At 62.1% G+C, this 24,129-nt stretch overlaps 2 protein-coding genes across 17 annotated transcripts in view; one reads left to right on the forward strand and one right to left on the reverse strand.

Moving 5' to 3' along the window:
• Nucleotides 1-3,089: 3,089 nt before the first annotated feature.
• MEX3D (mex-3 RNA binding family member D) lies at nucleotides 3,090-14,873 on the forward strand. The gene is made up of 2 exons (XM_051810669.1): nucleotides 3,090-3,569; nucleotides 13,457-14,873. Exons 1-2 carry the CDS (start codon nucleotides 3,107-3,109, stop codon nucleotides 14,704-14,706), a joined length of 1,713 nt encoding a protein of 570 aa, XP_051666629.1. The 5' UTR covers nucleotides 3,090-3,106; the 3' UTR covers nucleotides 14,707-14,873.
• A 3,365-nt stretch (nucleotides 14,874-18,238) lies between these two features.
• Nucleotides 18,239-24,129, reverse strand: part of UNC13A (unc-13 homolog A) — a 39,156-nt gene continuing 33,265 nt past the window's right edge. For 10 of the 16 annotated variants that reach the window (XM_051810553.1, XM_051810551.1, XM_051810554.1 and 7 more), the window contains 7 exons: nucleotides 23,993-24,049; nucleotides 23,703-23,783; nucleotides 23,463-23,610; nucleotides 22,300-22,356; nucleotides 20,904-20,996; nucleotides 20,674-20,833; nucleotides 18,239-20,101 (listed from right to left, as the gene is read on the reverse strand). In XM_051810553.1, coding sequence (XP_051666513.1) covers nucleotides 19,813-20,101; nucleotides 20,674-20,833; nucleotides 20,904-20,996; nucleotides 22,300-22,356; nucleotides 23,463-23,610; nucleotides 23,703-23,783; nucleotides 23,993-24,049 — 885 coding nt within the window. In that variant the 3' untranslated portion in view covers nucleotides 18,239-19,812. The remainder of the gene's footprint in view (nucleotides 20,102-20,673; nucleotides 20,834-20,903; nucleotides 20,997-22,299; nucleotides 22,357-23,462; nucleotides 23,611-23,702; nucleotides 23,784-23,992; nucleotides 24,050-24,129) is intronic. The other 6 variants (XM_051810561.1, XM_051810556.1, XM_051810558.1 and 3 more) reach the window with 1 other exon arrangement.

Below are 24,129 nucleotides of genomic sequence, written 5' to 3' on the forward strand. Positions count from 1 at the left end.
TCTCACAGCCAGTTTGTGAGGCTCAGACCTGGTTTGGCTGTGTCTGTCCCTGGAGGAGAAGCTTCTGTTCCTCAGGAGGTGGAATCTTGATGCCAGAAATGGCATGGAGCTGTGCCAGGGGGGTTGGGATTGGGATGGATCTCAGGGAAAGGTTCTTCCCCCACAGGGTGCTGGGGCACTGCCCAGGCTCCCCAGGGCAGTGGGCACGGCCCCAAGGCTGCCAGAGCTCCAGGAGCGTTTGGACAATGCTCTGAGGGACAGGGGGGGATTGTTGGGGTGTCCTGGGCAGGAATTGGACTTTGATGGTCCTTGTGGGTCCCTTCCAACTCGGGTTTTTCTAGGATCCTATGGCTCTCTGTAATAATCCTGGAGTTACCAGCTCTCTGAGCAGCTCCTGGCAGGGGGGAGGCTGGTCTGGAGTGGGAGGATTCCGAGGGCTGTGCTGGTGCTGCTGGATCTGTGTGAGTACTGAGGAATCGGGATGGATGCAGACACATCTCCATGGAATTGAGCTGTTTGGAGGGGAAAACAGAAGTTGCCACAGTCTGCAGCATCCAGACAGAAGGGAAGGGCTGGTGGGAGCTCATAGCTGAGAGCTCTGGAGGTAAAGCAGAAGGAGAGAAGGTAAAACAGGAGGGGAGGAAGCTCGTTACCTGTTTTCATTAAACTTTTCAGCAGCTGAAAGATGTTGGGTTTAGTTGGCAGGTGAGAGGAGTGGAAAGAAGTAAGGAAACAGCTCCTGGTGGCTGTCACCTTGCTGGAAAGATCTCCTAGAAGTTTCAGGTGCCCCTATGAAAAGTTGAAAGTCTCTTTCCACAGAGGAGTCACCAGCTGAAGGGGAAAGCCTGGAAGCATAAGACCAGCCCATGTGGCTCGTGTTTGGCCCCTGGAGCAGCAGGAGTTAATGTTTCCCAGGATCTGGGAAATGAAAACAGAGTGGGTGGATTGAAGGGGGGGTTTCTAGCCCAGACACTGATGGTTCTTGCAATTAAAAACAATCCCAAGCCAAATGGTTGAATTAATCCCAAAGGCAGTGATTGGGAAAGACAGTTATGTGAAAATGGAGCATAGGAGCTGTGGAATGGGAGCATCTGGGCATTTGGGGTCGTGGATGGGCTGGGAGTGGGTCTTAATGTTGTTCTAGTAAATGTGTGCTGTGCCAGCACTTCCAGGAGGGTTCCTAAAGCTCTGGCTGTGGAAGGGCCCTGTAAATCCATGGCCCAGCTGGGTCAAAGGGGTCGAGGCAGGTAATCTGGGGTGGGGGGACAATCCATGGCAGCAGGGACCTGCTGTGGTGACGTTCTGGGGAGGGAAGGTCGAGGAGGTGATTGAGATCCCTGTGCTCTCAGGGTATCCAGGCTGAGGTGGCTGATTGAGATCCCTGTGCTCTCAGGGTCTCCAGGCTGAGGTGGCTGATTGAGATCCCTGTGCTCTCAGGGTATCCAGGCTGAGGTGGCTGATTGAGATCCCTGTGCTCCCAGGGTATCCAGGCTGAGCTGGCTGTGCCTCTGTCAGGCGGAACCAGGTGACGCTGCTGAGCATGAACAGCAGAACTGGGGCGGTGGGACGGGGTGGGCTCTAGAGGTCCCTTCCAACCCAAACCGCTCGGGGATTCTGTGGAATGACCCTGTGAAATAGAAACTTGAAGATCCAAGGGAAAACGGCAGGAGAAAGGACAATGATTTTATATTTTCTTAACTTCACTAACTCGGGGAGAAGGAGGGGGGCTGTGCTGGGGCTCGAGTGCCTGGGAGGGGCGGGGGGGAAGGGGCTGCCCGGACCGGGGGAGCTGCGGCTGCTCCAGCGCTTCGCGGTCCCGGTCCCTGCTGTGCCGAGCGGTACCGACTGACCTGCTCTGTGCCGCTCCCCTGTCGCCTCCCTCGGTTTCGGCGGCGTTTTTCCGGCAGCTCCTCCCCGGCCCCGCGCTGGGAACCGCCGGTGTTTGAGCTGCGGGGAGAGGAGGGCGGCGGGGCCGTGCGCCGGGAATGCTCGGAGCCCCCCCGGGGGTGCCAGAACCCCCCTACGGCTGCTCGAACCTCCGCGATGCTCGAGGTGCCCCTCCGCGATGGTCGGAGCTGCCCGGGGGTGTTCGGGGCCCCCCTCGGATGCCCGGAACCTCCTGGGATGCCGGAGTACCCCCGGGATGCTCGGGGAGCCCCCCGGGGCGTTCGGAGCCCCCGGGATGGTCCCAATCCCCCCCCCCCCCAGTGCTTGGAGCCCCCCCGGGTATGCTCAGAAGTTCCCGGGCTGGTCGGAGCTCTCCCGGGTCGCTCGAACCCCCGCGATGCTCAGAACCTTCCAGCGATGCTCGGAGCCGCCCGGGGATGCTCAGACCCACCGTGCTGCTCGGAGCTGCCCTCCCGCTTCCCCGGGGTGCTCTGACCCAGCCCGCGCTGCTCGGAGCGGCTTCCCCGGGACGTTCGACCCTCGCCATACTCGGAGCCCCCGGGCTGCTCGACCTCCCCTTTCCTCCCCGCAGTGCTCGGAGTCCCCGCCGGGGATGCTCAGAGCCCGCGGGGGCTGCTCGGGTACCCCGAGATATCCGAGATAGCCAGAGCCCCACCCCCCGGAATGCTCGACCTCCCCTCTCCCTCCCCCGCGATACTCGGAGGTAGCCCCCAGATACTCGGACCCTCCGGGATGCTCGACTCCCCCCCCGCGATGCTCGAAGCCCCCCTCGGGACGCTCAGAGCACCCCCCAGAATGGTCGCTCCCCCTCCTCCCGCCGCGATACTCGGAGCCGCCGGGATGCTCGACCCCCGCTCCCCTCCCCGCGCTGCTGAGCGCTGCTCTGGGGGTGCTCAGAGCCCCGGGGGCACCCTCGGATCCCCCGGGATGTCCGACCCACCCCCCCTCGGATTTTCGGGCTGTGCCGGGCGGGGGTCGCGGCTCCCTCCGGGGTGGGCGTGGCCTTATGGGTGTGGCCGGGGTGGGCGGAGCTCCGGGCGATGGGGACGCGCCCCCTTTCGGTGGGCGGGGCTCCGCGGCGCATGCGCGCGGCGGGCGCGGCGCGGCCCATCGGCGGGCGGGGCGGGGGGCGCAGGAGGCGGCGGCGGCGGCCCCGGGCAGCGGCACCGCCCCGGCCCCGGCCCGCTCGCTCCGCGCCATGCCCGGCTCCCTGTACCAGCCCGAGCCCGGGCAGCCGGCCCGCGGCCCGCCGCGCTGCCTCACCCTGCTCAGCCCGCCGCCGCCGCCCTCCGCCGGGCAGGACCCGCCGCCGGAGCCCGAGCCCGGCCGGGAGCGGGAGGGGCCGCCGGGGCCGGCGGCGCAGGGCGAAGCCGCCGCGCTGAGGTTCGCGCTGGACCAGCTGTCGCTGCTGGGGCTGGAGGGCGCGGAGGAGCCGGCGGGGGCCGCGGGGCCAGGCGGCCTAAGGGAGCGGGAGCGCGGCGGATCATCCCCCGGGCCGGCCCCGGCCCCCGCCCCGGGCGCCTTCGGCAGCCTGGCCCCGCCGCTGGGGCCGCCCGCGCTGCTCGGGGAGCCGCCGGCCAGCAGGAAGAAGAGCGTGAACATGACCGAGTGCGTGCCCGTGCCCAGCTCCGAGCACGTCGCCGAGATCGTGGGCCGGCAAGGTACCGCGCCGCGGGGGGCACCGGGGGGCACCGGGGGGCGCGGGGACCCCCCTCGGGCCGGGGCGGCTCCGGGGCTTTGTCTCCGTGCGGAGGCGGAAACTTCGCGGCGGCGGCCCCGAAACTCGGCCGCGGGTCCCGGGAGCTGCGGTGCCGCCGAGCCGCCGGTAAATAGCGATAAAACTCCACGGTGCGGGAGAACGGCCGGGGTGGGATCGCCGGAAAGTTCCCGGGAGCCACGCGCGTCCGCGGGAGCTGCCAGGACACGGAGCTTTCTTTGCTTTCATTGTAGTTGTGCTTCTGCCCCCTCCCCTCCAGGCTCCGTATCTCAGACCCGGTGTGTGAACGGTGCCGCTTTATCTCGGACTTCAGTTTGTAAATCCTGACGATAAATCCGGTGTAAACGGTCCTTAACCCGCTCGTCCGTGGGCGGCCGGAGCTCCGGGGGCGCGGAGCCCCTCGCACCCAGCTGTCACAAAAGGCCCTCGTCCGGGTGGGTGTGCCTGGAGTGGGCTTTTGTCTCCGGGAAATCCCAAATAAACCGAAGTTACACCTTGGAAAATCAAAAAGAAAAGACCCCCGAGGCGGAGGATTTAAGGAGAAGAAAGGAGCAGGAAGGGAGCCGCTGCCTGCAGGGATCCCGGCAGGACTCCCCTCGCAGGGAGCGTGACCTCTGGAGCGTTTTGGCCGGGTGGGGTCTGGCACCCCAGCCCTGCCCTCCCCCGCGGCTCCCACCCCTCCCCGGCCGGGGGGCTGCGGGCCGGGGGTCGGGGGGCTTTTTTTTCGCGGAGGGAAGCGGGGAGCTGGGCAGGCTCATTGTTCTCTTTGTTAGCCAGAGCCATGCTGTGATGAGCGCGGTGACATCATGCTCTGCGCTTCCCATTGGCCTGCGCTGCCTCCCAGCCGGCCCCGCTTCCCGGCCTCCCAACTTTCCAGGCACCCCCTCTCCGGTCCCACCGGCCCGGCCGCGGGGTCCCCCCGAGCTGCCGGACCCGGCCGGGGCAGAGCCAGGGGAGAGGGAGAGGAGTGTGGCACCGCGCCCTGCTCGGAGGATCCTCCTCCTCCCGCGGAGACCTGGGTTTGGTGGCTTCACCGACGGGCTCCGCAGAGCCCTGGGGTCCAGCAACTTGAAACCAAACCTGTGCCGGGGAACCCGCCGGTCCTGCCGGGTGGAGGAGGGTGGAGGAGCAGCCGCGTTTGGGGCCGGGAGCTGCCGGTTGGCACCTTCCCCCTGGTGTTTCGGTGTGGTGAGACCTCGGTGCTGCACCTCCAGCACCACCAGGGAGTTCAGTGGGCAGCCAGGTACCTGCCTCGACTGCCTCGGGCGGAGTTTGGGGCTCACTGAGCTCCGAGGGCTTGCGGAAGAAGTGTTGCCAAAGGAATGATTACACCAGCTTGATGTGGGGTGCTGGTTGTGTCCCGCTGGTGGGCTTGGAGGGGACCTGAACCCAGCCATGGGCTGGAGGTACCTGCTGCTGCCCTGGCCCACGGGCAGGAACAGCTCTCCCCAGGGGTTCCCAGCTCTCCCCAGGGGTTCCACCACGTGTTTCCTGCCCCTTTCCTGGGCTCAGCCTGTTGGGATGCCCTGCAGGGGCCTCACGCTGGGTTTTTGGTGTGGAGGGGGACTCAGCTGCCCTGGTCACACTGGTGGGCAGCAGTGAGGGGACAGGGCTGGCAGCACAGTGTCTTTGTGCTCCGGCTGCTCTCCAGTGCTGCCAGCAGCTGGATTAAACCAAGGCTGTGTGAGGCTGGTTTAGCCTGAGCAGGGCCAATACCGAGGTCGTTTCCTGGGGCTCACACCAAGCTCACACCAAGCAGAGCCCTACTCATCCTCCCTGTGCTGTCTCCCGGGTCCTTCTGCTCCTTGGGTGGGTCTCCCTCAGTTTTGGCAGCCCCGTGGCAGCGGGGTCTGACTGCAGGGCCGAGCCTTGTGGTGCTTGGCTGGGCCTGGCATTGCTGCTGACACTGCGAGGCAGGATCAGGTCACCCAGACTGTGTCCCTGTCACTCTTGTCTTCCCTGCACTGCCCAGCCTGGCCATGACACAGGGACAGACACTTGTGGTGCCACCGTGCTCGGAACACAGGAAGGGATGAAGATGTGGGTATTGGTGCCCTGGAAGGGACTGGAGTTGGGGCAGAGCTCAGGTTCTCTCCCCGCACACCCTGTGCTGAGGAGCAGCTCTTGGGGAACTTTGAGACCTGTCCTGCTGTCCCCAGACCCAGCAGCCCCTCACTGCCCTGCTGAGTGGGGACCAGGGAGGCCCTGGCAGCCGGGACCAGCACGTGGGTGTCTGTGCAGCCTGAGGTGGGACAGAGCCAATGGGACACGATTTCTCCTACTTCTCCTTTTTCTTCAGTTTCTCTCCTCCAGATCCCCTAATTTAAACCTTTCCCCAAGGAGCAGCAGCGGCCCAGCAGGTAAACCTTTGTTCTCTAAAGCAAATCAGTGTTTCCTTGCCTGAGCTGGAGGAGCAATTGCCATGGCCCCGTGTCCGGATTGGCATCGGCGATGGCACAGTCTGCCAGCTGGGATCTGCAGCCTCCCCCTGCCCACACAGCTGCCCACAGGCAGCGTGGCCAGGCGGGATTCCCTGGCCATGCCCTTGCCTGCAAACCTGTTCATGACTCCTGCCGTGGGAGGGACCATCTCCAAAAAGTGCTGTGGGCACTGAAGGCAGTGGCGTGGGCTCCTCTTGCCATCCAGCAGAGAGCTGTGACTGATTATGGTGGGGACCACTGGGGAGCGTGGGGCAGGTGTTGGAGCTGCCAGGGCTGTGCTGGGGTGGTTTCCTGCTGCCCTGGCTTTCGAGGGGCGTTTTCAGCAGCTCCTGCCCCAGCGAGGCCGAGGGGGTGCAGCCGAGGGCCCCGGGCTCTGCTCGCCCCTGCCGTGCCATGTGCCTCCCCTGGGATGGAGCCATGGCTCCTCTCCCCATCTGTGACACACAGGGACTGTCACAGCTCTGCAAAAGGAAAGTTGCCATTTATAGAAGACGCTGGGTTGCTCAAAGGGGAGATCCAGGGAAGGATGGAACAGTGCAGGCAGCGTTCTGGTGCTTGGAGGATGCACAGGGAGACCACGGCCCCCCCTGGGCCAGCCCAAGCACCTGTAACCTTGCTGTGGATCACAGGGGTGGGATGAATCCTCTCCTCTTGGAGCCCTGGGCTCTCTGCTGTCTCCTGCCCGTGGTGCCACATCCCTTGAGGCACCTGGCACGTCCTCCTGGCTGCCTCCTCCCACCTCCTTTGGCCATAGCAGAGCTGGGAACTCCTGAGGGTGGTCACACATGGATCTGGTCGCTGAAGGATCTGCCTGTGCTCTGCTCTGGCTCTGGCTGCTCCCTGTGTCCCCAGGGGAGGAGCCCAGCCTGCCTGCCTCGCTCTCCCAGGTGCCTGGAGAAGAAGCCAAGGTGTGATGTGCTTGCCTCCCGCAGCAGGGCTGCAGGATGAATTCATTACTGGGTGCAGAGGTGGGAAGAAGTGCTTGGGAAGAAGGGGATGAGCTGCAATGGAGGTGCAGCCTGTTTTCCTCCATGCCTGCCCCCACTCCTGGCCCATCCTGTGCCATTCACCAGTTACAAAGGGAACTGGGAGCTCTGGAACTCTGGATCAGAGGCCAAGAGATGCTGCAGAGCTGGGGAAGAGGAAGAGAGCGGGTGACACCCTCCAGAGGGCCAGGCACAAGGTGTGAGTGGGCTCCAGAGGCTGTGACAGACCCCATGCTCTGGGGTGATGCCATCAGGGGCTCTTCCAGAAAAGCTCTGTCACACCTTTCTTGGGTTTTCCCACCTCAGAGCTGGGCATGGCCAGCACAGACCTCCTTGGGCAAGTGGAGCCGTGGGCTGGGCAGGGCAGTGGGCTGGCTCTGCCCTCCTGGTGTGCAGGAGGCACCTGATGTTGGTGCAGGTGCTGCCTGGGCCGTGCTGGGGGTCAGCACGTGGATGAGCGGTGGGTGTGAGGATGGAGAGGCCCTTCCCACCCACTGCCCCAGTGTTGTGCTGGTTCTCCTGGGCTCTTGCAGTGGTCACAGCCCTGATCAGACTGGGGCTCCTCTCAGGGGGCCAAGTTCTCCTTGGTGATGCTCAGAAAGGACCTTCAGGGAGAGCAGCTGCTGTTCCTGGGGTGCATCGTGCTGGGGAGAATCCCTTGGGATTCTGTTTCTTGCTGGAAAGTAGTGATTTCCCAGCCCAAGGGTGGGTGGGACAGGCCCAGCCAGGGCACTTGTGTGGAGTGGAGTGTGGCAGGAGCTATGTAGGATGAGTAGAGGGTGGAAGAGAAGGATGTGGAGTCTGGAGCCTGAGGGGGGAGGGAGAGGGCTGGGGGGGAGGGTTGGGAGGAGAGTCCAGCTCCCTCCTTCCATAGGTGCCCTCCATGTGGCAGAGCTGGGTGTGGTGGCACAGGGGGCTGTGACTCCCTGGGCTGGACATCTCTGGAATGTGGGTGTTTGCTGGCAGCTGAGAATGGCCATGAGTTTGTCAAGATGAGTTTGTGCCCACAGGGACTCTACAACTGAGTTCTGGTGAGACCCAGGCTCTGGTGTTGAGAAGGGGCTGTTGGAGCTAAGGCATCCCTGGGTCTGTCCTCTCATCCCACCCCTGGTTTTGAGGTGTTTTCATCTGGATCTGAAAAGTGCCTTTAAAGCCACCTTGGCTGGAGACTTGTAGCAGAGTCTGGCACCTTGTTCTCCTGCCCTGTCACCACTGATGCAGCTCTGGCCCTTGGCAAGGGGAATGTGGGGATACCAGCTGCTGCTGCTGGGCTGAGGTCTGGCACTGCCTGTGAGGGGGTCACTGGCACTGCTGGGCAGCCCCAGGTCTTTCCATGGCCCCCTTCACCATGGCCCTGTTCCTGCAGCAGCTCCAGAGGATGCAGCCACCCAGGATGGTGTCACAGCGGGCTGGGGTGGGGCTTGCAGGGGCTCATCTGAGACATCTCATGCTGCTCTGGATCATTCCAAGCACAAGAAAGATGTGGGACTGCAGGAACAAGTCCAGAGGAGGCCACAGAGGTGCTCCAAGGGCTGGAGCCCCTCTGCTCTGGAGCCAGGCTGGGAGAGCTGGGGGGGTTCCCCTGGAGGAGAGAAGGCTCCAGGGAGAGCTGGAGAGGGACTGGGGACAAGGGATGGAGGGACAGGACAAGTGGAATGGCTTCCCAGTGCCAGAGAGCAGGGATAGATGGGATATTGGGAAGGAATTGTTGGCTGTGAGGGTGGGGAGGGGCTGTCCCAGGTTTCCCAGAGCAGCTGTGGCTGCCCCATCCCTGGGAGTGTCCAAGGCCAGGTTGGACGGGGCTTGGATCAACCTGGGCTAGTGGAGATTGCCCATGGCAGGGCCAAGATGAACTTTAAGGTCCTTTCCAACCCAAACCATTCCATGATTCCCCCGGTTGCAGTTGCAGGTCAAACCACCAGTTTGTGCTTTGAGTCCCTCTGGCTCTCAGGGGGCTCTGGGGGGCTCAGCCATGGGGAGTCCCTGCTGCCAAGGGATGTCCCAGGTAGAGTTTGGGCCTGGGGCCAGGGCAGGACAGGTTGGTCCCTGGCTGTGGCCGTGGTGCTGTCCTGGCCCTGCTCCCTCCCCGTTTCCAGGAGCTCTCCCCGGTGCTCTCTCCAGTGATGAGGCTCCTCTCGGGCACAAGTTCCTGGTGCTGGTGCCAGCCCACAGCCTCAGGCAGTGCCTTCCCTGCCCAATGCCTCCTTTCCCACGGTGTTCCCTGCTGCCATCCCCATTTACAGTCAACTGGGAGAATCAGCTCCCACCCCCTGGCTGCGTTTGGTGCCGTCGGTGCCCCGGCAGTGTCCAGCAGCTGCAGGCTGGGAGCATTTTTCCTGCCCTACTTGTTTGAGGAGGGTGGAACTGGTCAAGCCAGGCACCCCTTTAATTTTTGTCCCAGGCTTTGTCCCTGGGAAGGGCTCACAGGAGCAGCTGGATAAACTCTTCCTCTCTCTTGTGCTGCCATGGCATCAGTTGGGTCCCGCTGGTGCCACCGGCACAAGGGAGTGGAGTGAGGAAGAACCTCCCTGTGCTGTGTCCCCTGTGGGATGTGGCTCCTGTGCAGCTCCTGGAGCTGCTGATGCCTTTGGATCATGAGATTGCCATTTCAGGAGAGAGAGGGGAAGATTTAGGTTGGATCTCAGGGAAAGGTTCTTCCCCCACAGGGTGCTGGGGCACTGCCCAGGCTCCCCAGGGCAGTGGGCACGGCCCCAAGGCTGCCAGAGCTCCAGGAGCGTTTGGACAACGCTCTGAGGGACAGGGTGGGATTGTTGGGGTGTCCTGGGCAGGACCAGGAGTTGGACTTGGTGATCCTTGTGGATCTCTTCCAACTCAGGACATTCAAAGTTTCTGTGATGCTGCAAAGGGCAAATTTGGGACCTTGGGAGGCACCAGCAGAGCCCCTTCCCACTACCCCGGGCTTGTCCTGGTTTGCCAAGCACTGGAGCAGGGCAAGAGCTTATAGCAGGTACCAGGGTAAATCTGGGAGGGGAACGTGGGAGTTGCAGGCACCTCTCCCTGGGCAGCCTGATGGGGGCTGGCACATGCTTCCAAAAATGTCACTTTAGATGGTTCTGCCCTGCCCCAGTCCCTGGGCTGTTGCTTTCCCTGCCATGTGCCCCAGCCATAAACCCACCAGGGGTTAGTGCTGCCAAAGAGCTGGGCTGGGACACCCAGGGCAGCTGCTGCTGCTCACTTACTGTGACAGTTTTTTACTTCTTGTCATCCGTGATGTTTAATACCCTGGGAAATGCAGCAGGAATAGCACAGCTCCTGTTTGCCCTCTGGCTGCTGGGGAGCCTGGATTGATTTACCTTTACCTGGCTGGGACAGGCCTGACTGAAGGTCTTGTGCCATCTCAGCCATGGCTGAGTCACAGAATCCCAGGATGGTTTGGGTTGGAGGGGACATTAAAGCCCACCCAGTGCCACCCCCTGCCATGGGCAGGGACACCTTCCACTAGCCCAGGTTGCTCCAAGCCCCATCCAACCTGGCCTTGGACACTTCCAGGGATGGGGCAGCCACAGCTGCTCTGGGAAACCTGTGCCAGGGCCTCACTGTGGTGGGTTGACCCTGCCTGGATTCCAGGTGCCCACCAAAGCCACTCCATCACTGCCCTCCACAAGTGGACAGGGGAGAGAAAATCTAAGAAAGGTTCCTGACTTGAGACAGGGACAAGGAGAGAACCCTCACTGATCACCAACGTGAGCAAAACAGACTCAACCTGGGGATATTAACTGAATATATTACTAACAAAATCAGAGCAGGACAGTGAAAAGGCAAATAAATCTTAAATACACCTTTTCCCACTCCTCCCTGTCCTGGACTCTTCCTCCTCCTCCCAGTGGTGCAGGGAGATGGGAATGGGGGTCCTGGTCAGTTTATCACAGATTGTTTCTGCTGCTGCTCAGGGAGAGGAGTTGGAGTCCTTCCCCTGCTCCAGCCTGGGATTCCTCCCACGGGAGACAGTTCTCCATGAACTTCAACATGGGGCCCTTTCCATGGCTCAGTCCTTCAGGAACAGGCTGCTCCAGCCTGGGCTCCTCTCTCCGTGGGGCTGCAGCTCCGTGCCAGGACTCTGCTCCAGCAGGGGCTTCCCAGGGGTCACCTCCTCCTTTGGGCATCCCCTGCTCCAGAATGGGCTCCTCCACGTGCTGCAGGGGGGTCTCTGCACCCCCATGGTCCCCCACGTGCTGCAGGGGGGTCTCTGCACCCCTATGGCCCCCCATGTGCCTCAGGGGGGTCTCTGCACCCCCATGGCCCCCCATGTGCCTCAGGGGGGTCTCTGCACCCCCATGGCCCCCCACGTGCTGCAGGGGGGTCTCTGCACCCCCATGGCCCCCCACGTGCTGCAGGGGCACAGCTCCCTCCCCATGGGCTGCCCCAGGGGAACCTGAGCTCCAGTGCCTGGAGCCCCTCCTGCCCCTCCTCCTGCCCTGCCCTGGGGCCCTGCAGGGCTGTTCCTCTCCCATGTTCTCACTCTGCTCTCTGCACCCAATTCCATCTGCTCAATAACATTTTTCCCATCTTAAATACATTATCCCAGGGGTGTTCCCACCATCTCTGCTGGGCTGGGCCTTGGCCAGCAGCAGGTCCATCCTGGAGCAGCTGGAATTGGCTCTGCCAGGCAGGGGAGAAGCTTCTGGCAGCTGCTGACAGAAGCCACCAAACCCTGGCCATGCAAACCCAATACACTCACCACTTCCACAGAGTGAAGAATTCCTTCCCAGTCTCCCATCTCACCCTGCCCTCTGGCACTGGGAAGCCATTCCCTGTGTCCTGTCCCTCCATCCCTTGTCCCCAGTCCCTCTCCAGCTCTCCTGGAGCCCCTTTAGGCCCTGCAAGGGGCTCTCAGCTCTCCCTGGAGCCTTCTCTTCTCCAGGGGAACCCCCCCAGCTCTCCCAGCCTGGCTCCAGAGCAGAGGGGCTCCAGCCCTTGGAGCATCCCTGTGGCCTCCTCTGGACTTGATCCAACAGGTCAGCATTTTTCTTGTGCTGAGGCCCTTCAGCCTCCCAGGGCTCTCCCTTCTCCAGCCTTGCAGCTGGAAGAGCAGCCCTACCCTTCCTCGGGGAGCATCTGGGAAGAGGAGGAGGAGGAGGAGGAGGAGAAGGAGGAGGAGGAGGAGGAGAAGGAGGAGGAGGAGGAGGGGAGCCCCGAGCGAGCCGTTTGCAGAGGAGCCAGTTGGGCACTCGGCTGTGCCCGGAGGAGCCGAGCTGTTTATCCCTGTGGATCCTGCAGCAGCCTTTGTGATGCACAGGGACAGTGTCAGGGCTCTGCTCGGGCACCTGCCACCCCTGTGGGCTTCCAGCTTTGCTTTGGGTGCCCTGCAGAGCTCAGGGCTGAGTGGGAGGTGGGAGGCAGGGGGTCACTCACCCCTGTGTGCCCGTGACAGGCTGAGCTGAGCTCTGGGTGTGCTGTGCCAGGCTCAGGGGGATTTAATTAAGAGCGGATGCAATCAGGGCAGGGGGTGCAGGGAGCTGCAGGTGGCTCCTCAGTGGGGCAGTGAGAAGTGGTCCTAGAGGAGAGTTGGAGCCTTTTGTAGTCCCGGTCCCCGGAGCCTTTGGCTGGATGGATTCAGCCAGGACCTGCAGCCAGAGCCCGGCTTGCCTGCAGGGGGAAGGGGCAGGGCCGTGCCCGGGGCTGTGCGAGGCAGAGTTGGCAGAGTTGGCAGCACAGTCCCGGGCTCCACGTCCCAGCCGGGCTCTGCTGAATCACGTTCCCGTGGGGAGGAAGCAGGTCCTTCCAGAACAGGGAGAACGGGTGCCCTGGGAGCACCTCAGCCTGGGGATCCCTCCCTGGGGGCAGGGAGGGGAGGGGCTGCCTGTGCCCCCCACCGTGGGGAGCCCCAGCTCCCCCAACCCTCTGGGGCTGTCTCTGGAGTGCAGCCAGGGCTGTTCCTCAGGTTCAGCTGCTGGCTGGGAGGTGTCAAAGGACCTGCAGGATCCAGACAAGCGTTTTTTTTCCCATCCACCCTGGTGTCTTGTTTTGCCTTGTACCTCCTCAAACACCCTCTGAGTGAATCCAGCATCCCCCCCTTTCAGCGACCCCGACCCTGCCCCCATGGCCGCCTGCCTTGGCCCCTCTCAGCCCACGTGTTCCAGCCCTTGGGAGTGGGGCTGCTGGCTGCATCCTGCTGCTCCTCAATCCCAGAGGGTCAGGCCGGTGCCAGGAGTCTGGCACGTCCTGGAGAGAGCAGTGCAGCCCCCCAGCACTGAACTGTGAGCCCTCATCTGCCTCGGAGGCAGGAGAGACCCCTCTGCCCGAGGGTGTCTGTGCTGCAGGCGCAGAACCAAAGGGACCTGCTGGTTCCTGGCGGTCCTGCGTGTCCCCACCCCGGGGGAGCAGAGGTTCCCTGTGGAACCAGTGCTGATGTGTCATCTCTCCCCCTCCTCCTTGCTCTGCAGGCTGCAAAATCAAAGCCCTGCGTGCCAAGACCAACACGTACATCAAGACGCCGGTGAGGGGCGAGGAGCCCGTGTTCATCGTCACCGGGAGGAAGGAGGACGTGGAGATGGCAAAGCGGGAGATCCTCTCGGCCGCCGAGCACTTCTCCATGATCCGGGCCACGCGCAACAAAGTGAACGGGCTGACGGGGGCCATGCAGGGCCCCCCCAACCTGCCGGGCCAGACCACCATCCAGGTGAGGGTCCCGTACCGGGTGGTGGGGCTGGTGGTGGGGCCCAAGGGGGCCACCATCAAGCGGATCCAGCAGCAGACGCACACCTACATCGTGACGCCCAGCCGGGACAAGGAGCCCGTGTTCGAGGTGACGGGCATGCCCGAGAACGTGGACCGCGCGCGGGAGGAGATCGAGGCGCACATCACCATGAGGACAGGCTCCTTCATCGACGTCAACGCCGACAACGACTTCCACTCCAACGGCACCGACGTCTGCCTCGACCTGCAGGGCAGCGCGGGCGGCCCCTGGGCCAAGGCCCCCCACCCCGCCCACCGCTCCTCGGCCGCCCTGCACAACGACAGCCTCAGCTCCCTGGGCAGCGCCTCCACCGAGTCCTACTACAGCGGGCGGGTGGCGGCCGCCAGCCCCACCAGCCCCTACAGCACCTTCAGCGAGCCCCCGGCCCCGCTGGGCTCCGAGGAGTGCGACTTCGGCTTTGACTTCTTGGCCCTCGACCTCACCACACCCACCACCACCATCTGGTCGCCCTTCGAGCGCTCGGGCAACCCCCTGCAGGCCTTCAGCAGCTGCTCCTCCATCAACAGCTCGCAGAGACGCAACAGCGGCCCGGCCACGCCGCGCCACTCGCCCACCCTGCCCGAGGGCGGCGCGGGGCTGGAGCACCCCTGTGCCCGCCGCATCCCCAGCGACCCCGCCGGCGCCCTGGCCTGGCTGCCCGCCCAGGGCTCGCTCTCCTCCTTCTCCAACAGCACCGGCTACTCCTCCTCTTCCTCGCTGCCCGGCAGCATCTCGGCCGCCTCGGGCTCGCCCACCGACTCCAGCAGCTCCGACGGGCACCGCAAGAGCTCCCGGGAGTGCATGGTGTGCCTGGAGAGCGAGGTGATGGCCGCCCTGGTGCCCTGCGGCCACAACCTCTTCTGTATGGAGTGTGCCCTGCGCATCTGCGGCCGGGCACAGCCGCAGTGCCCCGCGTGCCACGCGCCCGCCACCCAAGCCATCCACATCTTCTCCTAGCCCGGGGGGCTGGCCGGGCAGCCCCCCCCTCCCTCCTCCACCCCGACACGGCATTTTAAGGACTGTAAACTGTTTAAATCGAGCTTTTTATTTAATAACGGATCCGATGGGCGCACGGGGCGGGAGGGGGGAGAGGCTGCTGTGAGCTGGAGAGGCGGAGAGGGCACGGAGAGGGCACGGAGAGGGCACGGCGGGGCGGGGGGTGGCCAAATCCGGGGGGTTGGGAGGGTGGGGGCGAAGGGGCCGAAGATGAGGACGAGGATGAGGAAGAGGGGGCGTGAATTCCGCGAGGAGGAAACTCCGATGTTTACAGAATAGCTTTAACTCTTCACCTGGCTGTGGGGCTGGGGAGGGAGCCCGGCTGTTCTCCACCAGTCCTTCCCAAATATACCAGTATTCCGTTTGCAAACTGAAATAACCAGAAAGAAAAGGTCCGGTTGCACTTTTTATTTTAGGACACGCAAGGGTTGTCTTTTATTTTTTTAAAATCATTCTATTATTATTATAATAATTTTTTTTTTTTGTGGTTCTTTTTGTATGTAGTTATTTTTTTGGATGATTCTCAACGGTTCTATAAATATATATATATATATTTTTTTTTTGTAATGCAGGTCTATCTTGTAATTTGCCAATGTGAAAACTGCCCAAAAATGTGTGATGTGAGGTTGGGAGGTCGTGGGATGGAGGGGGCACAGTTAACACACCATGTCACAAAAACCAGACAGATTTCTATCTCCATTTTATTTTGTGGTTGGTTTGGGGGTTGGTTTTTTTTTTGTTTTGTTTTTGTTTTTCATCCTTTTTTTTTTTTTTTAGTTTTATTTTTTTATTTTTTACCTCTTTATGTATATGTAGGGAATTTATAGGAAAATATGTACTTTATTGAATAAATTTTAAAAACTAAAATATATTTTATTTTAAAAAGAAAATAACGGACCTTTAACCTTACATGGCTAAAGTACTGATTATATATTTGCTGAGCTGACTTGACGGTTATGAAAATTGTATCAAGAGTTTTATTTTTTGACTTCAAAGCCTTCTTAATAAAGACTTTTTACTATATATGAACTCTTGTGCTACCCCAGTGTCTCCCTGTCTCTGAAGCCTCTTGGCACCTGTTCAGCATCTCGGGACAGCCCCCCTGCTCTGGGTTTGGGGGCTGTGCTGGGGTGCTGCACATCCCACTGCATTATCTCTCCCAGGCCATGTTGGGAAAGTGCCCAAGTGTAAGAAGGTCATGGAGCTGCTGGATCAAGTCCAGAGGAGGCCACGGAGATGCTCCAAGGGCTGGAGCCCCTCTGCTCTGGAGCCAGGCTGGGAGAGCTGGGGGGTTCCCCTGGAGGAGAGAAGGCTCCAGGGAGACCTGAGAGCCCCTTGCAGGGTCTAAAGGGGCTCCAGGAGAGCTGGAGAGGGACTGGGGACAAGGGATGGAGGGACAGGACAAGGGGAATGGCTTCCCAGTGCCAGAGGGCAGGGATAGATGGGATATTGGGAAGGAATTGTTGTCTGTGATGGTGGGGAGGGGCTGTCCCAGGTTTCTCAGAGAAGCTGTGGCTGCCCCTGGATCCCTGGAAGTGTCCAAGGCCAGGTTGGAGGGGGCTTGGAGCAACCTGGGCTAGTGGAAGGTGTCCCTGCCCATGGCAGGGGGTGGCACTGGACGGGCTTTAAGGTCCCTCCCGCTTGAATTCATTCGCCACAAACGGTGCCGAGTGAGGACGTTTTTCCACAGGAGGGGAGTTTGGGGTGTCCTGGGTGGTGGGGGGGTGTCCCTGATAAAGCTTTTCAGCATTTCCCTCATGGGGTCTTGGGGTGCCCCTTATGGGCACTCTTGGTGTGTTCCCAAGGGGGGTCTCGAGGTGCCCTGCACGGGGGGCCGTGGGGGTGCCCCAGCGGGGGATAAACCACCCCCAGCACCCCCAGGAGCTGCCAGGGGAGGGGCTGGGGGGTGGAGAGGGGTGGGGAGCAGAACACACCCACTCCAATTAGCAGCAATTAACGGCAGGCGGGGGAGGGAGGGAGTTGGCAGCAGAGGTGGGGGCTGTGCCGTGGCCTCGGGGGGCTCTGTGGCTGCTGCAGGTGAGGGGTCCTGGGGTCCTGCCCGAGGTGCTGCTGGGGGGCTTCACCCCTGTCCACGGGTCTGGGGGGCTCAGCACCCTGGGAAGCTGTAGGTCCTGTGGCTTGGGTGTCCCCTGGGTCACCAGTGTGCTGGGACCTGGGTCGGTGGCATCTCATGGGGTGCATGTGCCCGGTGGTGGGTCCAGCCGTGGGCTCCCCACCCCGTGTGGGTGCTGGTGTGGGTGCTGCACCCTGGTGAGGCTGCTCAGAGGGCTCCCTGACCCCCATGGCCCTGTGGCCTGGCCAGTACAGCTCCTTGCAGCGCGTTTGTCACAGGTGAGAAAAGGGTTTGGTACCCCCGGGGCACTGCCTGTCCTTCAGCTTGCCAGACTCACCGGGCTGCTCTCAGCCCTGGATCCCAGCCTTCATCCTCTGAGTCAGCCCAGCTCAACCCAATAAGGACACTTAGCTGTGAGCAGGCAGAAGGATGGGCTCTGACTTCTCCCTTGTGCTTCTGGGTATCAAAATTGGTCCCCACAGCCACAGGGCAGCCTTGAAACATGGCCCTTTCCTCTCTGAATGTACAACCTGTGGAAGGTGCTGGAATTTCTGCACCATCCATTGTCATGGAGTGACTGAGATCCCTATGTCCCAGTCCTGGAAGTGTCCAAGGCCAGGTTGGATGGGGCTTGGAGCAACCTGGGCCAGTGGAAGGTGTCCCTGCCCATGGCAGGGGGTGGAACAAGATGAGCTTTAAGGTCCCTTCCAACCCAAACCATTCTGGGATTCTGTGAGAGTTCTTTGGATGCAAACCCAAAGTTAAGCCCTTCCTTCTCCCCCTGCAGCCTGTTCAATGCTTGCTTGACTGACTCTAGTGATGCATTAGCACATGTGCTTTGCACACTGCAGACCTGGAAACGTTTGCTGCAGCCAAGTTCCCTGAATCTGCAGAATCAGCAAACCAGGATGACTTTTCAGGCCCTGGAGGGGCAAGCACTGAGCTCTGCTCTCTGGGACCAGAGGGAACCAGCTGGAGCTGTGCCAGGGGGCTTGGGATGGATCTCAGGGAAAGGTTCTTCCCCCACAGGGTGCTGGGGCACTGCCCAGGCTCCCCAGGGCAGTGGGCACGGCCCCAAGGCTGCCAGAGCTCCAGGAGGGTTTGGACAACGCTCTGAGGGACAGGGTGGGATTGTTGGGGTGTCTGTGCAGGGCCAGGGGTTGGACTCCTAGGGGATCCATTCCAGTTAAGGATATTTTAGGATTCTATGATCTGTGATTCCATTTAACCCCTTTCCTCATGGTCTTGGCTTTGCAAAGGGTGGGTGCACTGCAGAGACCCCCAGGGAAGCTGAGAGGTCTCAGGGATGCTGCTACTGATCCTTAGAGCTGGCAATCCTAGGGGTTGGATATTCTTGGGAGAGGGCCTGGAAAGCCCCCAGGTGCCTGCCCCCTCTGCACATCTCAACAGGAGCCGCAGTGAAGGGTGTGCTTTTTAATGTCAGTTATAATAAAATATTTTTACAGAGCCCAAAAAATTCAAAATAGTGCAAAACATCTCACTGTCATGCATCCATGGCAGCCGCCGCCGCCGGCGGGACAGACACACAGGCATCGGTGACACTGTGCTACAGGAGCAGAATTGGTCAGTTCAATCACATGCCAACAGGACAGTTTGGGGAGGGGGGCACATGGCCAGGGGTGCAGGGCTGAGCCCCAGCCTGGCTGTGCAGGAGCAGCTGTAGAAAAAGGGTGTAAACATTGAACAGAAACGAGAGAGGAAAGCGAAACCCTTTGGTCCCAGGCAAACCCTCTAGAAAAAGGAGCATGGGGGCCAGCTGGGGTACCCTGTTTTGGGGTGGGAGGGGGCTGAGAGAACTGTATTGACTTGTGGGGTCGTCAGGCCTCTGTCTGCCCCAGTACTCGGGGCAAACTGGCCAGCTGGGGTAGCCACCCCACCACCACACACCCTGACCTCCCAGGCACTCGCACGAGACATGCACACACCACTTACCACACAGAAATGGTGCTTACTGGGGAACTGGGGTGGGACAGAACTGGTGCTTAATGGGGAATTGGAGGGAGGGGTCCTCTGGGGTGGGGTGGGAAGGGTCTTGCTTGCGCCAAGGAGGTCCCGTGGGCTGCCCTGCACAGGGACGCTGGTCCCCACTGGCCAGAGCAAAGGGGGACAGGTCCCTCTGCTCTGGTGCCCCCAGCCCTTGCCCCCTCAAGCCCTGGCACCTTGTGGGAGGCAGTGGGGCAGCCCGTGGTGGCAGCAAGGCAGGGAAGACAGGATATGGGCCGGGGGCTGCTCCCTGCTGCTCCCGGCCCCGGTGATGCCGCTGCCAGCCAGGGAGGGCACCCTGTGCAGGGCACGTGGGGGCTGCACCTGCCAACCCAACAGCCCCAATAGCCCTTCCGGGTGCAGGACACAGCCTGGCCGGCTGCCCTGTATGTACAGGTATTTACATATGTACAGGTGCTCAGGGGTGGGAGCTGCCCTGCCCCTCAGGGCACATCACAACGCTCAGGGATGGGGACAAGGGGCTGTCACGCTGTGCCAGCCACTCAGCAACACCCCCGGGTGGGATGAGACACACACACACACACACACAGCCCCTCACACCCCCACACACCCCCACACATCCCCCAACCCTTTCCTTGTGTCACTCAGTGAGGTTTGGGGCTGGATGTGACAGTGCAGGTTCAGGAATGGGCCAGTGGGGTTCCTCCACCTCAGACAGGCTGGGGAAGGGCAGATTGGTCCCATCACCCAGGCTGGGGTCCAGCCCTTCCCTGCAGCCCCCCCAGCCCCAGCACCTTCCTGCAGGGTGGGATGGGGGCCTGGCTGTGCCCGGCACCGCTGTCACCCAGCCAGCGTGGCCAGGGAGGGAGGGGAGGGTCTGTCACTGCAGCCACATCACCCCCTCCCCAGGGCCAGCACGGCGACTCCTCTGTGGCCACTCTTATGGCTTATACACGGCTGGAGGGGGCTCTGAGGGGGCCAGGAGCTGAGGGGGGGGACGAGGACCAGGCAGGGGGGGCAAGAGGAGTTTAACTGCTGCCCTCCTCGGCCGAGCGCGTGTCCGACTTGAGCTTGACGAACTCCTTGGCCACGTCGTCGTTGTTGCGCTGGGACAGGATGCGGAGCACGGTGAGCCCGGTGTCGTCCATGTGGATGCGGCGGCCCAGGGGCAGCCAGCAGGCACAGCCGGGGCGCTGCAGGATGTCCCGCAGCTGCAGCACGGCGATGCCCACGGTGCGGTCCTCGCGGGCGAAGCAGTAATCCTTCACACACACCTGCAGCTCGTAGCACTCCGGGCCCGTCTCCGTGCCCAGCGTGCTGGGGAGGGCAAGGGAGGGGCAGGGTTGGCACGGGGGGGAGGTCACACTTCCATCCTTCCCCGGCTCTGCTGCCTCCCCGCTGCCCAAAAGAAGCCTTTTCCTCTTTTCCTTTCCCCCACCCCCTTATTCAAGTGCTGTTCCAAGAGGGACAGAGATGACGAGGACTGGGGGAAAAGGGTGCTCGTTTTGGGACCGCCAACTCAAATTCAGGAGGTGTGGTGAGGGTGGGGCGAGGGGATGGGCAGTTTTGGGGCTGAGTGTAACCAGTGAGGAAACGTCCAAATACTATAATTAGATGGTAGTCCATTGCACACCCTATACTGTGGGTGTGCAACATATTCTGTGCACCAAAGGCACCACAATCAAAGAAGTGCTTTCTACCTTTCTAAAAATGGTTCAGAGAATTATTTCTCCAATTTTGGGCAACGCTTCTACCAATGAGGAAACACCTAAAACATCCTGGGGGGGCAGGGGATGAGCAAACTCACTGGCAAACCCCAGGAGGTCCTCACGTGCTGGAGACACATCCCCCAGCCTGTCCCCACACCCCTAGCCCATGGTGCCACTCACAACTGGAAGCTCTCGTTGTACTTGGGGGCCCAGCTGTTGTTCTTGGATTTGGTGGCGAATTTCCTCTTCTTGTCGCTGAGGTGGGGCCCGATGATGTTGACCTCGATGAAGGGCCGGAAGATGCCCGACGTCTGCCACTTGAGGTCATTTGCAGCCACCACTGCGGGGAGGGGACAGGTGAGGCTCAGGGGGCACTGTCACCTGCCAGCCCCCGGGCCAGCAGAACCCACCTTTGACGGTGACTTTGTGCTCGCCAGTGCCAGGGTGGGTGATGAGCTCCACGTGGATCGACACCTCCCCAACGGGGTCCTCCACACCAGAGCCTGCGTGACACAGGGAGATGTGAGGGTCTGGCTTCAAGGTGTCCCTGATGTCCCCTGCCCACCACCAACCCCACTGGAGGAGGCAGGTCACCCACCACGGGGCGGGAAGGGGTGGACAGTGGGGTTTGTCCCCAAGTGGCCTCTGCCACTGGTTGTGGGCACAGCAGTGTGGATGCGTGGACATGGCAGGACATCCCCAGCACCAGGCTGACTCTGCCAAGTCCACAGGGTCCACCAAACCCCCCTTGCCCAGGCAGGGCTGAGGGGCCTGGCTGGGATGGGGCAGAGGACAGTGGTCCAGCTCCCCCTGCTCTGGGCACAGAGGGAGGACAGTGCCATGGGCACAGCACCAGGCAGGAGGGACCCCATCAGGGCATCCATGGCCCTACCAGGGTCTCAAGGCTGCCCTGCCCCCCATACCCCTCCATGCCAGAGACCACGTCAAGCCCTGGGGTCCCCGAGCCTGGGGAAGTGGGGTGACCTGCGACCAACAGCTCAGCCCACCCCATCCCCCCCGAGAGCTGTGCATGCACCCACGGGTGAAGGAGGGGGGCAAGGCAGAGGGACAGGCTCTGTGGGTCCCACGGGGCCATGGAGATCAAACAGGGCTCAGCAGAAAGCTCCCAGGGCAGGAAAACCAGTGGAAGGAGGACACGTCCCCACGTGTTACTGAGGGTGCCAGGTCGGGGTGGAGGCTGGCGATGGCACACTCCTGTCCATCCCCCCTGGCACCCGGAGCCACATGCTGAGCCGGAATGGAGGCGATGGAGGGCGGGCAGGGGGTGTCTGGGCATGGGAGGCCAAGCAGGGGGTGCAGTCCCGGCCCCCCTGGCGGGGTGTGATGGAGGCCAAGCGGGGCCCGTGGGGTCGGGCTGATTCCGCCCAGGGAGCGCGCCGGAGCAAGGCTAGTAATGGTCCTTCTGGCAGCAGGGTGGGCAGGAGGGGGACAGGGACGTGGCACGGCCCCCCCTCGGGCCACATGTCCCCAGGGGAGGTCATGGTGGGTGCCCACCCACCCCCAGGTGGTAGCACTGGGGACAATGTGGGGAGCCCAGAGTGTGCAGACAGACACCCCCATTCCCGTGGGGACAGCCCCCAACCCGCTCTGGGGGTGGCCAATGTGGCTGAGCACAGTTTCCTCCAAATTCACCCCAAAGCAGCCCTGGGAGCAGGAGTCTGGGGGTGGTGGGCTCCGGCTCTGCCCGCATTGGGGGTCCCCAAGGCCAGGGATGCTGGGCTGGGGACTGTTACTAGCCCAGGCCGGCAGCAGGCAGGGGCAGGGGCGGGCGAGTAGCACACGTACCCTTCTCAGGATAAATCTCTTCACTAAGGGTAAACCTAATCCCTTTCCCACCATGAACTAGTGGGAAGGAGAGAGAAAGAGACAGAGACACAGCACGGAGTCCACAAAGAGAGGAGGAAGGAGATGAAAACCAAGAGAGGAGGGAGGAGATGAAGAAGAAGGGAGGAGGGAGGAGATGAAGAAGAAGAGAGGAGGGAGGAGATGAAGAAGAAGGGAGGAGGGAGGAGATGATGTGCATGGGGAACAGGAACAGTGAGGGAGGGGGGAGAAAACAAAGAGAGAGAAAGAGAGATCAGATCTCGCAGACAGACGGACGGCCAAGCACCCGGACAACACTGCAGCGACACAGGAGTGCCAGGCACCCCCAGCTCCAAGCCCGGGGTCCTGGGGCCAGGTTACACCCAGGGGTGCTGGCACCCACCAGACCCAACCCCACGCCCCCAACATGGCTGGTACAGGAGGCACAGACAGGACAGACGTCCTTTGCAGGAGACTCACGGACAGCAAACGCACGTCCCACTCCCCGAGGACGCAGACAAGCCTGGCTGGGGCACTCTGTGGTGGCCTCTGACCACCACCGAGCATCTCAGGCCCCTCCTCAAGCAGCCAAGGGACAAAATAAAGGGCAGTGTTTAGAGCTGAGGGGTGATTCTGCCCTGGAGAGTGCCCAGCACCTGCACCACGCAGGACAGGGACGGGGAGATACACCTGGCACCCCAGATGCCAAATCGGGGGGGTGGGTACTCAGAGTGCCCAGGACAGGCCCTGGCACAGCATCTGGATCCAGTGGACCTGTGACTGGTCTGTGCTGGGTGACAGGGGCCATCCAGAGGGGACAAACACCATGACACCTGGCCAGAGGGTGACCTTCCCCCCACCCACAGGCCCCATTTCTGTGCCAGCCCAGCCACGCCCTGGCACTGGGGACACACTCCTTTTGCTGGTGGAGACTGGGGAGTGCCAGGCTGCCACAGGGCACCCATGGCCCCAGTTCACCTGCAAACCATGGGAGGAAAAGCCCTTCCCTTCCCACCCATCCCTGCCCCTGCTGTGGGCCTGGCTGGGACCCCGCTGGGACAGAGGCAAGGCAGGGCCCAGGCCTTGGGGCAGCCGAGCCCGTGGGGGGGCTGTGGGCCCAGGTGGGGCAGGGCAGTGTGTCCTACCCTGTGAGGACTGGGTCTGCACGAAGGTTTTGATGAGCAGGTCCGTGGCCTGGGTGTAGAGGGACAGGGCATAGCGCAGAGACTGCAGGTCCGGGCTCTTCTCCAGGAACGTCTTCTTCAGCCCCACCCCGCCGGCGTGGAAGTATTGCTGGAGGGGGAGATGGCTCAGGATGCTCAGTGCTTCTGCTGTGCCTCAGGGTCAGAGCCCTGGGGGCACTCTGAGCCCCCCAGTGTCCTCACCTTGATGGTGTCCAGTGCCAGCTCCACCACGGCACACTGCTTCGGGGTCAGGCTCTTGGCTTCCTCCCGCACCATGTGGTCCTGGGGGGCATGAATCCTGCTCTCAGCACAGCACCAGGACCCCGCTCCCCCCACGCCAGACATATCAGCAAGTGGGCACTGGAGGGGCCCTTGCAGCAGTGGCACTGCCAACCTGCACAGTGCCACCCAGCACAGAGAGGAACCCAGCTCCCCCAGCCCAGCCCTCACCTTCAGCTTGGAGACCCCCAGCCCAGCCCCCCAACCCTCACCTTCAGCTTGGAGAGCTGCCCCAGCTCCTTGGCTGCGTTGAAAATCATCTGGGTGCCCTGCAGAGAGCAAAGAGACAGGGACGGCTCCCGTGAGCAGCCGGGCTGGGGGTGCCATGGCCAGGCTGGGCACGTCGTGC

This window comes from Manacus candei, unplaced genomic scaffold, assembly GCF_025592945.1.
Source record: "Manacus candei isolate 608988 ecotype Guabito, Panama unplaced genomic scaffold, ASM2559294v1 h1tg000078l, whole genome shotgun sequence".
In the NCBI taxonomy this organism is placed as follows: Eukaryota; Metazoa; Chordata; class Aves; order Passeriformes; family Pipridae; genus Manacus; species Manacus candei.